Source organism: Anopheles funestus, chromosome 3RL, assembly GCF_943734845.2.
Source record: "Anopheles funestus chromosome 3RL, idAnoFuneDA-416_04, whole genome shotgun sequence".
Classification (NCBI taxonomy): Eukaryota; Metazoa; Arthropoda; class Insecta; order Diptera; family Culicidae; genus Anopheles; species Anopheles funestus.
The window spans coordinates 20,993,696-21,008,380 of NC_064599.1; the positions used below are offsets into that span (position 1 = coordinate 20,993,696).

Sequence of the window (14,685 nt, forward strand, 5' to 3'; positions counted from 1 at the left end):
GCCAATGTCTAGACACCAGATGTGGAAGGAATCAATGAACTCTTATAGCAATGTGCAATTGTTATGATGTGTCTACCGGGTAAGAATTGTTTGATGTCGTCAGCATACAACAGCATAAGCAAAAACATCCTTTGTAGAACAATATTATTGTTTTATTGAGATTCACATCCGTAGCATTGACTGCTATGTCTGCAATCGGCCGTTATCTTCAAACGTTAATTTTCCAGTTGTCCCTCGCCTTTTTCCGTAGCGTACATTAACATGCTACCATAAAAATATGTTTCGCACAATTGTTTTGCGATACGCTGCCGTGGAACGTACGTAACGCAAGTGTACGTCTGCATCTTTACAGCAGGATGTAACTATTTTTACTATCTCTCCCTCTTCTGCGGACGGAGACACGGAGTTGCCGTGTTTTGTTTCCAAAACCCATGCTACGCTTTGCGGCCGATATAGAAACAGCCAACCAAAAATCACACTTTTGCACTGCTGCCATGATGCAGCGTAACGTACGGCATCAAAGGTATTGTAGGGGTGTTTTTGTTCATCTTACAGCCAGCACCAGACGAAAACTTCCGTTTTCTTTTTTCGCTCCTAGTCTGCATGTGCACACGATCTAAGCGAGCATTAACCCTAAAATATGCTCACCAATACCTTTTGAGTACGACGAATGTGCCTGCGGTGCATCTGGCTGGCTGGGGTTTTAGGCGATCAATCGCTCGATTGCCACTTCATAAAAATTGCTTAAGGAAACAATCGTCCACCAAGCCTGGCCAAACATGGTCCGTTTGAAATGGGGAATGGGGGAGTTGTACGTGAGATGAAACGGAACACAATTTGCAACTCCACATGGGCTCGAATGGTCACATACAGCAAGATGCATAGATTTGCAATGCACTTCTGTAGGTTGTGGCGGGGGTGATATATCAAAGGAAAATCGATGAAAGACTGATTGCCTTCTACCGGGGTTTCTGTGCCGCTCTCGTAAGAAACTATAAAATTTAACATCCTGTCGAAAGATCTTTGCCAACTGTTCTGCTGACCGTCCGCGTTGTGGACGGTTGACGAAATGCACCCGGGAGCAAAACTCTGCACCAGTCCTTGGCAAGATCGCGTCTGGACGTTTTCATTCGATGGGGCCAAATGGACCCTCTATAAATTAAGAGTACCTCCACGTGCGTTAGCCATCGGGGGTTTTCTTCCCGTTTTTACTCACCTCAGAGCACTGGTAAAGGTAATGTAGCAAAGTCCCGCATGCTGCACACAGCATGCAACTGCGGTGCATCTGCAAAATGGCAAATCTAAACAAGACGAATTGAGATTATAAACCGAAACGCTTACAGCCCAATGGATGGTTAATCGTTTCGACCGCAACCGGATCGATCGTAACCGTACAGTTGCGTTACGATCGATACCATCTGCAACACTGCAAAACGGTCCAGAAGATCGAAGAGGGTTGTATGGATGTAAAATAAAGTTGGGTTTTTTTCTGTTCATCCATGCGAATTCTGGACCGTACATCACACCGTTGGTGGAACGCTTGGAAATCGAGTGGTGAAATTAGCATTGTAAACAAACTATCGATCGTACACTCACACGATACAGTTTTGCTGATCGTCGACAATTCTCGTTTTCCAGCTTCTCTCTTCACCGTCTTGGGATGGGATTACTTTTAAAGTCAGTTCCGGAACATTGTTCACACATTTGTTCCGGTATTCATTTCATTGTGGCTAACAATCGAAGGATTCAAACTCAAAGATTACCAAAAAAGTGCCTTCTTTATGTTAGAATTTTTGTATGGCTTTTTGTTATGTTTTTAAGGAATTAATTTTAATATAATTGTGAAATTGACTCTTGTAAAGAACAAATTCCGTCTCTGTCTTAATGCAGTTGAAGAAGACTCCCGTTCATCCCCTACTCACCATCTTCTTCCTTTACCATCTCGAACGAAAAAGATAAAATTTCCTGTTTACAACACTGGCCTGGAGTGCACTGGTGCAGTAAAATAATAAACAAAAATCGAACGATTTGCTTCCTTTCGGATTTTCCCGTCATTCATGGGAAAATACTTGACCGCGCGATAGGGTGAACCTGCCGTTTTGCGGTGAGTTTTTGGGTTTGTGGAAGGTGGATTTATGAGCGGATCTTACGGTGGGTGTCGTCGTTGCATCACTGGAGTACACGCTCAAGAGTGTAGAAACCATAAATTGGGTTTACAATTTTATGGGCTAGCAAAATGTCTCAAGGATAATAATCAATGCACGTAGAATGTATCAAACACTGTAATGTACGTGACGTATGTAAAGCCGTTCAGCGATAAAAGTAGTTTGTATTTATTTCAAGGTAATCTAGAAGCGAAGTATAAACTTAGTTATTAACAACTACGTATTTATACATTATTCTGTGTAGTCTAAAATATTTTACGATTTTCAGGAAGTAATTGAATGTTTAATGCATGCTCAAGAAAATTGTTAATTCTCGTGAGTTGATCAATTCTCAACAGGTTAATATTAAAATTAATGCATGAAGCTATTACATTACCAGCCTATTACATTTACTGGGCATAAATTTCTGATGGAGTTCTGATCAGGTTTTAATGTTATGCAGGAGAAATATGACCCTCTGCTCCTTCTAAATTAAAACATTTTACGAACAAGATGACCTGATATAAGGTCAGGAGCAGAGGGTCATATTTCTTCTGCCAAGTTTCTCTTTATAATATGTTAATGTCTGCTTGTTGAAGAACGTGGCAAAATTTGTTTAGAGTATATGACTGTAATCCGGTCTATCCAGATGAGACGTCAGTGATATCGTCATCTTCTAGTCACACAGAATAAGATCAAAGTAATGATCATTAAACTTGAAATTGAAGCGGAAGCTGTTTAATTTAGCTTCGAAATGTACCGAGCTAAATTCAACCACATAAAAAGAATGAGAAAAATGAACTAGGTTGAAGCAATCTAAAACATGGATAAAAGAAAATGTCAGAATTCTATACAAAATAAAAAAGCATGAAAATGTTACGAAAAGGTAAATACAATTTTTGTTTGAATTATTTAAAAAACTTTCTCAAATTATTAAATTATTTAATGGTTTTCCATCACCACGGCATGCCAAACAAATTTATCCTTCCATCCATCGATTCGACTCTTTAAACCGTTCGGCAAACATTTGCTCACCCAATTACTACGCCAATTTCGGTTTCCAGCGTCAAACAGGCATAAAAAAGCACCATTTATAAGCACGGCAGTTTTGTTTCTATTTGGCAAACAGTTTGCCAACGAGCAGGGCGCTATGCCAAGGGATGGATTAACTTTCTTTCACCCTGCTGAAGAGCTGTTTGAAGTTTTTGAAGAGAAGCTGCGCTGGAAGACCCTTTTTCCTGCACAGCGTTTGGGCTGTTGACACGTTGGCAAATGGCCGCAAGGCAAATGAGGGGTTACGGTGCAGCCTTCATGGCGGGGATGGATGAAACGCGAACCGATCTTGGTGGGGGGGAGGGAAGGGCGGAGATGGGTGCGCAAAGTACCCCCTTCGGAAAGAGGGTGTTGAGAACGTAAACAACACAACAAGGGCCAATATTCGCCAGCCACACAGTGAGTGTTGCGCCCTTGTCGGACGGGATGAGAAATTCATCGACTGTGCAATTTTCACTCAGAAGATTTTTTTTTCTTCTTTCTCATCGTCTCTCTCTTTCTTTATTTCATTTTCGGTTTCTGGCTTGCATATTTTCATTGGGGTTTTGTGGAATGGATTTTCCTTTGCGGTAGCGTAAAGAGCCACTTGAGTTTTCACAACGGTCCAGCCCCCTAGCGAATCATCGTCAGGCAGATCGATCGAAACGCATGGAAACTTGTACACCAATGAAGGAAAAGCGGAAAAACTGTAAGTCCTTCCCTATCGTAAAATGAGGCCAACCACACGGGGGGAAAAAACCACCCTGTCGTTCAAGCTGGAATGCCACGGTTGGTAAACTTTTGGATGGTTTTTTTCCTTCTCTCCGCACAACCACAGCCAAAGTCAGCCATTGAGAAATGAAAGTTTTGGGATGGAAAATTTTCCTCGGTTGGTTTGTCGTGCTGGCTTTTCCCTCTCGCTTGTGCGGTGTCCCTAAAAGGTTTGCTAAGTGCCATAAAAAACGGTAAAGAAGTATATGGGAAATGGGTCTGTGAATGAAAGAATGATAAAAAATAATCTATTTAAAAATTGGAAGAGAAAAAAAATCAGTTTGAAGCACCATCAGAAGTTTTTTTTCAGTGGTAAAGTTGTAGCAATTGAAGGATGCAAAGTTTTGGGTGATTTTATTTGAAAATTAGCATTTGAGTAAATTTACATTTACTTGTATAATGGATGGATGGACGAATAAAGCCAGAACGATGCAAGAAAAAGTTTAGAATTGTCCAAAGAAAAACTTGTTTTCTAATGATTTCTTAAAACGTCTTTATTTTCTATTGCCGTACTCCTATTTAATGACAAAAAAATATTTTTTTTTTTAAATCGAGAGTTTATCGAGAGGAATGTACAATAAATAAATACTAATAAATGATGGTAATTATTAGATCATGTTATAAATGAATCTCATCCAGATCATAACCTTGGGATTGGATTGTTTGTTGAGAAGTTTTGTGAGAAGATTGTTTTGATATAAACAATACTTTTTCGTCATAATTTATAACATTTTTAGCATAATTTTTTTTTCTGTTGTATTTTTTTATTAATTCTTCTCAAGTTTTTGTTCATTGTAGATCGAATTTTTCATTTTCTTTGATGTTTTACTCTAACTTATTGACTTTTGTATGTTGATACCATAGTTTTAATAAATTTTTAATTATTTATCCAATCTTTCGAGTATTCGTCAGATTTCTGGCTTTCTATCCCACCTTAAAGTACGAATACCAATATAGAATACTTTCATTTACTTGCTTACTAATTTAACAGCGGCAAATAGTTATAATAAAAAAAGATATGTTTTTAGACAAATGTTATAAAAATATACCAACAGTGCAATAGATTACATATTTTCATGATGTATGTAGTTACTTACCATCGATTTCCATAACATATTCCATTTATTGGAAAACTCTCGGAGTAAACAAAAAAAAACGAACATAAAATCTCTCAAAACGCACGGAACTACGGTTGGTTGAGTTTACCGACACTCCGAATGTTCATCGCGAGGATGAAAGAGCCTTGGTCTTCGTCCCCTCGAATTATTGTCGAGAATAAATTATGAATTACTACAGCTATTTTAATGTTGCACCGCCTTTTAAAGTGGCTGTGATGGAAAAAAATCCCCATTTATGAAACAGTTGCCACAAGGGGTAACACGACCATGAACGTGCGGCGCATCCTTGCCTGAGCGTAAGCGTTCCGAGTAGGTTGTTTAACTGCGAAGCCACCACCAAAATGGAGGGAAGCGTTGGAATATATTTCATAGTTTTCAAAACCGTCCAATCATATTTCCACAATAACGTAGCAACTGATGAGTTTTTGAAGAGGATTTTTCAGAGGAATAGAAAAGACACACAACAAAAAAAAACGGGAAAAACGTCACACAACTCGAATAAAGACACATTTGTGAGTTCGTTCGTAAATAAAAGCCGAAACCGAAACGTTTTGCTGCTGTCATAACGTTTAAAAACTATAAATTAAGGGATGTGTCTCGATCGTAGTACGTGATCTTTTGCGTCGAAATGGGAAAACGACCGGAGATGGATCATTACGAATCGAATGGCATTGACATTCCTTACTACTTTCGCAATCATCACATAACAGATTTGCTCACGCTTTGCACATGAAGAAATAGATTCAGCGAAGAATTTAATGTTGATTTTTGGTGCTAGTAATGTGGGTTAGCTTCGTTGCCTTTTTAATATAGGCCAGGTGTTTTAGAGAGTAATATGATCGTTAAATGTAACACAAAGTATATTGCTTAGAATCGTTTCTCATCCGTTAAGTTCGTGTATTTCATGCATTTTGCTCAAAGATATAAAGCAGAAGTTTTTCTTGTTTTAGTTAAAATAATTGCAAACGACTAATATTCAGTGTTTAGTTTGCTAAGATCAACACAAGCAGCAGCTTACGCAGCAATTTTCTACGAACTATGACCACCGGTGCGTCGCTTTTCTTCTCAAACCAGTATTCCATACTTCCCCCTTCCCAAGAATGCGTCCTTCGGCAACGTTTTGTATCGGAAAGCTTTTCACTCTCTAATTCCAACGTAATTAAAATGTCGGGAAATATCTGCAAGGCTTTTCCGTTCACGATCACCGAGCAACATGGTGGAAGTTTTAACCGCCCTCCTTGGTGTACTGCTTCCCGAAATTTGCTTACGTAGTAGGAATTTTCAACCAGCGTACGGAAGAGCTCTCAGTGCCACCACTGACTCTCTGGCACCCTTCCCTCTGCTCACACAAGAAAGCAAACTACGGCACTAGGTTCTAGGGCAAATGGGCAAATTAAGCAAAATGGTGCCGAGTTTCGAAATGCTGCCGGGGTTGTAGAAAATGGCTCCGGCCACTAATGACGGATGGCTGGCGAGATGATAATTACACTGGCAAAGTGGATTTCGGTTTTCTCGGGCGCTAGTAACTGGAGGTTACACTTTCCGGAACAGTCGTAGGATGTGCAGTACCTTGTCAACTGGTCCGCTGTGAGCACCGAAACTCGGCGATGGGCTCCCTGGCCCATCAGAGTGGCAATGGCCTTTGCAGGACGGGCAAGCCCGAACAGATGGCCAAGTTCCCATGGAATAATGTTTTAAAATAACAATGGCGTCATGTACTGAGATAAAAAGCAAGTCCAAAGATGGTCCAAGTGGAAAGCAGGAACGCAATCGGTTTGGGAAATTGATGTACCTTGAGTGTAGTGGTTGTGAGGTTGGGCTGGTGTTTCCATAATATGCAAGATATGAAAAGATGCCAATTGGCGTATTCTTTGTCTTTATAAAATTTAAATTAAAAAATTGAAAAAAGAAGTTTTTTTTGGAATATTGTTTACATTAGCTTATAATTATTGCGATCAGGACATATTGCCGACCAATGTCTTGGCCAGTTTTGCAATATCTTTGTTAGTACTGATGAGAAACTTCAACAACTCCTATGAACACTTTGAAATAAGGTCTTCAATACATCGTTTCAAAAATTAAATATTGCTTCTTTACAATTAATTTGTCCTTAGGATAGGCTTGAGTCCAGTGTTCAGGCCATAAACTTAATAATCGAATACAATCTTTAGTACGCAATTGCTTGGACGGGAATGACTTACCATGGCCATATTTGATTTATTGAGTTCTGCAGTTTTAACTTAATAATCTGGCCGTTCATTATTTGATGAGTTCTCCTCTCTATTCCTTAGTCTTGGTTCCAATTATCAAAGGTCTTCTGTTTACAATTAAAAGTATGATTCAATGTGACATGAAAACAAACAGATAACTTTGACTATTTAGACTACTTCATGTATAAAATGGCCACTAATATGAAAATATTCTTTGAAAGACAACAAAAAGTGGTACATGTCTTGATGTTCCATACTTAAAATCCAAACATTCGTTATAGTCAGGTTGATATCCTCCAGCAAAATGATTAGACTTTATCCTTCTACCCTCATAGAGTCCGTTAAACCAGTGTACTCATTGCCCGTAACTCTCGAGTATGAGTACATTTATACAAGCGAAATGCGAATCGTTTTATTAAAGAAATAGCTAACAACCGAATGAATTTATTGATGGAAAAAAGTCTCTTAGCTCTACTAACAAACTTCAAAGTTTTGACTACTTCGACACCTCAGAACCTTGTCCAAAGAAATTATTTTTCGTTACACAACAACCGAAACGGTCTTCCTCTCTGGACCGGAATTTCTTCCTGAATTACGCCAAGATTCTGGCCACTTTCCCGTAGCTGTAATGTGTGGCAATTAAATGGATTTTTCACGCTCATTTACGGCACCAAGAAAGAACGGAAAGAACGCTGGCCCGGAAGAACGTAAACCTTCCGGTCGCTCATAATCGGCCGGTGAAAGGCGAATAAAACAACAACAATCATCGAGGAAGAGGAGTTTTTTTTCGGTGGTTGTTTTCAGCATTCCAGATTGCTGTTTTCCTTTGCCGAAGGTTCCGCTTCTTTACTTGCCCGTGCCGCAGCACAGAAGAGTAGTCAATCGTCTGTTATCGATGGAGAATTAATCGGCGTTTGTTTTTATTTTGATTACATTTCGGCGCAGTTGTGGACTAGCGTGGGGGAGGTTGGATTAGTTGCGAGCAGAGGATCGGTTTGTTATATAATAATAACGATCATGTTCCACAGTGTGGAAAGGTTCAATAGCAGAAATGTTTGAGTTCCTGTACTTTGGGATTTTATAATATTTTATATATTTTCTTCTCTGTTTAGTTCCATTCTAATCCATTTCCAGATACACTAAGCAACATTAAATAAATAGTAAAAAAAATGGTTCCTTCTTCCGCGCAGGTTCGAAAAACGCTCCATTAGTCCATCCGGCTAGTAGTCACGTGTGTGTTCTAGTGTCAGCCTTTCTTCCGCCCCGGTTACTTACATTTAAGCTTGCGGAAGGAAAATTATGTACTGTGCGGAACTAAGACAAAACACAAAAAAACACCAGCACCGCGGCAAGGTAAAAAAAGAGGGACAAAAAAATACCCAAACAAAGTGACTAAACTAAGGCAAGAGTCTGTCCAGCGCTAGTGTTTGGCTTTGGGTGTTGTTGGCCACTATATCGGTGTGGGTGTGGGTGTGTGTATGTCTGTACATTAGCGTTCCGTATGCCCTCGTTCGCTTTCTTTTCTTCTGTTGGAACAGAACAGTGTAAGATATTAAAACAATTTCCGGCGTACATAAATGCACCCCTTGTCCCCCGTGCACTGCTGCCCCATTTTCCGAACGTTTCCATCGCTTGTCACGAACATTTGAGGGTGGGATGAAGGTGGAAATACAGTGCCACGATGGCTGCCAGTGTTTGAACGGGTAAGCGGTTCCCTGGAAGACCTCGGAAGACGCAGTGACTCCATCGCGTTAATGGAGCGCTAACTTATTTATAGTTAATCAATTAGTGCAAGGAATGGGAGAGTTTGACTAACGGCCATCTCGGTACGTCCAGCACATCCGGTTGTTGGGTCGAAATAGATGAGGGACGAAGAAGAGAGAGTGGATGGAGAAAAGGGCAAGGAAAATTTTCGTTTGGAACGGGAACGGAAATTTCGTCAATGGGATTTCTCAACGCAGAATGCAAGGGAAGGCAATGTATTATACGATGTTATGGAATGGCCATTTAGATCATACTTATGCGTTGTGAGTTCTGGCCGTAAAATTTAATCAAATGTATGATTAAACAAGACAAAACCATCTCGTATTGAAATAACTTAGTACTGAAAAATAAGCTCTTGAAGAATGAGGACTTGAGATTTGAACTAGGTCCAGATGTGACAGTTAAGCAAAGAAATTGTAATGTAAAATAGATTAAAATAGTTCCCAAGGAAAAATTTGAAAATATTCTTAAATCCTTGTTAAATTTAAAATCCTCAGTCTTAAAAGCGCACCGCTTCGTAGGTAACTTTTAAAGCAATTTGGTAAAAAAAATACCTGATCATTTCTTTTAATTAAATTTGATTCAAATTTGACGATCGGATAGATGAATTACAGCAATGAATAACTTGAATTACGATAAAATTTGCATAACTTTTGAACCTCATTGTGTGACTGTCTTATGGACATTGCAACATGGCTTATACTAATTTGAGAAGTATTTTGCATTTTTAATTTGAAATTAGGGTGAATTAGACTTTGATCTTCTAGTTATCTTCTTGTTATACTAAGTTTTGAATACGCTAATAAGCTAATAAAACGTTTTGAGGTATTTAACATTCATTTGCAGTCATACGTAGCTTTAATTGGAAACATATTGAGTAAGTGACTCAAACAGTCCAAAATGAAATTAAATTAAATGAAAAAGATGAAATGAACTATTAAGTTATAGAAAATAAAATAAAATAAAAGAAAGAGATTCAATAACCTAAGTTATTGATGAAGTGATCGTCTAAAAGATAGAAAACAAATAAAAATGAAAATAGCATTCAGTCTAATAGCCGCCATTATGAAAAAATATTGTAAAATATAGTAAAGAAATAAACATAAAAAGTCAGTGCAAAGTAAAGAATAAGCACAGATGGTTTCAACACATTTGTACAAGTAATTCCTGAAAGAAACATGTCTAAGCACAATGTCATCAAACACTTCCTGAAAAGGTAGCAATAGAACCAAATGTTTTCGGATTTCAATATACCCTTACTGCCCAATTCCAAATGAAACGACCATTTTAAATTAGATTATTTCATATAATCACGTTTGGGTTTCTTATTTATTAACGTTCTATACCATATTACGTCTAGATGTTACCATTAATCAATCAACACAACGAACAGTGTATTTCATCGCAGTTTGATTTTTGTGTTTCCTCTTCATTGCCAATGTCCATCGTTGTTGCCCTACAATGGTTTTTGCTTCTTGGGTTTTCGCATACAGCTTAACAAACTATTCGTCCCTACCATAAACCTAATCAATCGTTTTATAATACAACGCAAAGAAGTTCAGGCTTGCATTTGGGGCGACTTTCTTCGTACCTAATAATACCGTTTGCTGGTCGATCGGTTCGTAATTTATCTACAGTTTGGTTTCTACAGCTCTCCCTTCGCTACCTTTCACGCGGAATAAACTTCTTCACAACAGCAAACTCAAACGAACGACCGAACGATCCACCTTTGTGACGTAAAAGCATCAAACAAAAATTTGATCGTTTCGCAAACCTCTTAGCGTGCCGTTACGACCGTACGGATACGCGCCAAGGTCGAAAGCGTGCCCGACGGGGTTTTTGTGCAGAGAGACTTGTTGAGACTTCTGCTGAGATCTACTTGCGAGCCTGGTTTTTTTTCTTTTTTTCCTGCCCACCCGTAAAGCTACCTCCCCTCACTAAGCTCACGATCACTTGTGGTTTCTGTACGTAACGCACTTGATGAACGCTTTTCCACAAAAAGAAGCACACACACACACACGCTCGTTCGGTTGCCGGCTTTGGAGGTGTCTTAAAAAAACACCCGACTCATCCGGAAGTCGGCAAGATTGGGTTTCGTGAGAGTGTTCGCAATTGATGTCCTATTTACAGCAAAGCCAATCGTCCGACCTTGACGAGTCCGTTTTTGGGTTGCTTTATCCACTTTACACGCCATACTTCAAGCCACAGTCCTGGTAGTAACCGACGTGCGACCGGTAGTGCCCCAAGTGTCCCAGGTTACCACCGAGATGGCCGGCAGCAGCAGCAGCCGCCGCGGCAGCAGAGTTAACCGGAGGACTGGCGGACGTAAGGCTGTTGCTACCTGGGCTACCGGCCGGTTCCATCTGGCAGTTGACAGCAACGGCAGCAGCGGCCGCCGCAGCAGCAGCAGCCGACGCTTGGTTGTGATCGAACACCATGTCGCGGAAACCGCCAGAACCGGGTCCCATACTGCCACCCTGGTGCGTACCGATACCTCCACCACCGAGACCACCAACACCATTTCCAAGCACGGTACCGCCACCACCACCAACACCACCGAGCCCAACACCAATGCCGGAGGTAGGAGTCACGGTGACCGAGGGCAGGGTAGTCGGTGTAGTCGTCGAACTGCCGGAAGTATTGCCAATCGATTCTGGCGGCGTTTCCGGCGTGTACCAGCCACCATGCGGAGGTGGATGATGGGCAGAACTGTGATGATGCCTTAGCTGACCGCCGGACGCGGCCATCAGGTTATCGTCATTGAAGTGGTACGGGTAGGAGGTGTGATGAAGACGCGGATTGTAGACGTTCATCAGCGAGTCCACGGTAAAGCCATGATCACCGGCCGCCGACAGGTGGTTCATCTGGGTCGCGAACGTATCGTGGCAGGTGTTCAACAGCGAAGACGTTAAACCATCCTTCACCATACACTGGGCGGCCAGTTCCAACCCCGGCTCGCGCTTAAACGTCTGATGATGTCCAAGACCCGCCTGGTGATGTTTACCCTCGAGCGTATGATGATGATGATGGTGATGGTGATGATGCCCACCGGACATAATCTTGATCGGTTTGATGTCACCCATCTTATCGTCCAGCAGCAAACTTTGGCGCTTCATCAGTTCCTCCTTCTCCTTCAGTGCGTCCTTCTTCTTGAAGCGACGTCGCCGGCGCAGAAACGACCCATTGTCGAACATGTTGTACGAGTCGGGATCCAACGTCCAGTAGCTACCCTTGCCCGGTTTCTTATCGTCCCGTGCCACCTTCACGAAGCACTCGTTCAGGCTGAGATTGTGCCGGATCGAGTTCTGCCAGCCCTGCTTGTTATCCCGATAGTACGGGAACCGATCCATAATGTACTGGTAGATCCCGTTCAGTGTGATCTTCTTGTCGGCCGAGTTCTGGATCGCCATCGCGATCAGTGCGATGTACGAGTACGGTGGCTTCACCATCTCCTTGTTCTGGTGTGGGGCGACCAGCGCATAAGCCGAACCGGCGTACGCGTACCGCGAGTACTGATCGTACGTGTAGTGATGGGCGGACGCCATCGTGGGCCCGTTCGTCGGATAGCCGGGCTGTGCGTGCCCATAATGACGCTGATCCGTCGTAAACAGTGTGTGCATTTCGTCCAAAATGGTGATGCCTTTTTGTGTGGAACGGTTCCGTGTGTATAAAAAAACAACTTCACTCTAGATTCTCGATCGGTCAGCACAAAAAACCTCTCACACTATTATCAGAGCACAAGCACTAGATGCGTTTGGATTGGAGAATAGCCACCAGTAGTCACAGGCACATGGCAAATTTGGTTAAATCCTTCCAATATTCATACACGCACTATCACAACACATTAAAGTTCACACAAGATGAAGTGTTTTATCCGGTAGAAAAGAACTGTATCCACGTTCGGTGTATTTTTCCGCCGATCAGTTCAAGCACACTTGATCACCACCACCACGCAACAACATATCCGATCGAAACACCTGCTTTTGTTTACCGCACTTGTTTTATTTGCTTTTGCGTACTGTCCCACCGTGTTCGTAGTGCAATAACAATCCACCACCATGTCCAGCAGACGACTGATTGGGTAGGAAAAAGTGATACCCGTGCACCGTCGTCCAAAATAGAATGCCCCGACGGGATGAGGATGCTGCGATGCTGGTTCCACTGGTTTGGCTCGCAACGGTCAGCTCACGACGGATCTTCGAACGTAACTGATGGCAAAGAAAAACAGGTTCTCGTACGCGCGTACGCTGGCTGTGTGTCTCGGACGCGGACGTGAATGAATGCCATTTCATACGCACCATCTCGCTCGCGCAAGGAACACACCAGGCAGGCAGCAGCGCTGTTTCGTCTTCGCTGCCTGGCAGCGCTTCGGTATACGCATGCGTTACCCTATCCTGCTCAACCCTCATCCGGTACGGTTTGAGCTCTTTTAGCGTTCCCCGTTTCGGTGCGAAATACACAGAGGGACGGGTCTATTTACAACCGGCCAGTACGTGTGCGTGCGAGCGAGATCAACCATCGTTTGAGACTTTCTGCTTTCTTTTGCACCTTTACTTCCGGAAGTACACAGGCAGCAGCAGCAGCATCCAGCAACATTCAGCATAAAACATGGAGTCGATTAATGCGTAGCACCCCGCATGCCACCGTTTCCATTTGGAAACGAGGACGTTATTTTAACTTGACAAGCGTTCGGATTTTTGACAGCGTTACCGGAATTTTGTGTTGCGTTTTCACGTCGTTAAAACCGGCTGCTATTTATTTCCACTATAATTACAGAAATAATATTATTCTACTACCTACTATCCGCCGCTAGTGAGGGTTGAGGGTGGAAAAACTATTTTTCCACCTGCACGATTTAACACCTACTTTGACATGATACAAACGAGCCAAAAATTAATGCATTCGTTCATCTCTTGTTTCATTTTGTTTCCAAACGCTTTCGCAAAAACTCGCATGGTTTTCGTCCACTCATCTACATATTTGAATTTTTCCAGCTTTCATTCAGTTTGGATTATTTGCCCCGTGTTTTTTTTTTAGCAAATCATTTAATGGGAGTTTTGGGAAAAGATTTTCTCTTATCATGCGTATTTGATTCTTCTTTTGCCGTAAAATAATCACACGTGAATAAATTGAGTTCGAGGGGATAAAATGTGACTGGCAACAAATTTTCGCATATGCAGATAGATTTAATATAGCTGTCCAATGGATGTTTCAACGGTTTTTTCCCCTTAAACTTCATCCACTACTCGTCGAAATGTTTGTTATCTAAAATCAATTCAAATACGATCCTCATTGATCGTGCTTTATTGCTTGCGTGTATTTTTTTTTTTGTTTTAATTTTATTTCAAACAAGTCATATCCATTTTGTTCGCTGCTTCCCTAGTTTCATTGTCTCTATCGCCTTTCACAATCGTACAGTTTTTTGTTGTTGTGTGGCTCTAAAAAAAACTAGCACGCGACCAGCATCGATCGGAGGAGGGAGAGGATGGGAGATAAACTTTATTATTATTTTTCCAAACCCATGTCCAGTGTCTTTCTCTCCTGCTGCTATTTGTGTTTGCCTGCCTTAATGTTTGTTTTCCAAATTGGTGCAAGACAAATATTTTCTCATTTAATTAACTTTCGCTGATTGAAAACTAGTGTGGA

General features: G+C 41.4%; 1 protein-coding gene across 1 annotated transcript; it reads right to left on the reverse strand.

Moving 5' to 3' along the window:
• Window positions 1–10,306: 10,306 nt before the first annotated feature.
• LOC125770097 (fork head domain-containing protein crocodile-like) lies at window positions 10,307–13,251 on the reverse strand. The gene has a single exon (XM_049439333.1). It carries the CDS (start codon window positions 12,657–12,659, stop codon window positions 11,223–11,225), a length of 1,437 nt encoding a protein of 478 aa, XP_049295290.1. The 5' UTR covers window positions 12,660–13,251; the 3' UTR covers window positions 10,307–11,222.
• Window positions 13,252–14,685: the final 1,434 nt, after the last annotated feature.

What these genes read in the sequence shown, in the direction of transcription:
- LOC125770097 (XM_049439333.1), bottom strand. Translation starts at nt 12,659, where the DNA reads ATGCACACACTGTTTACGACGGATCAGCGTCATTATGGGCACGCACAG.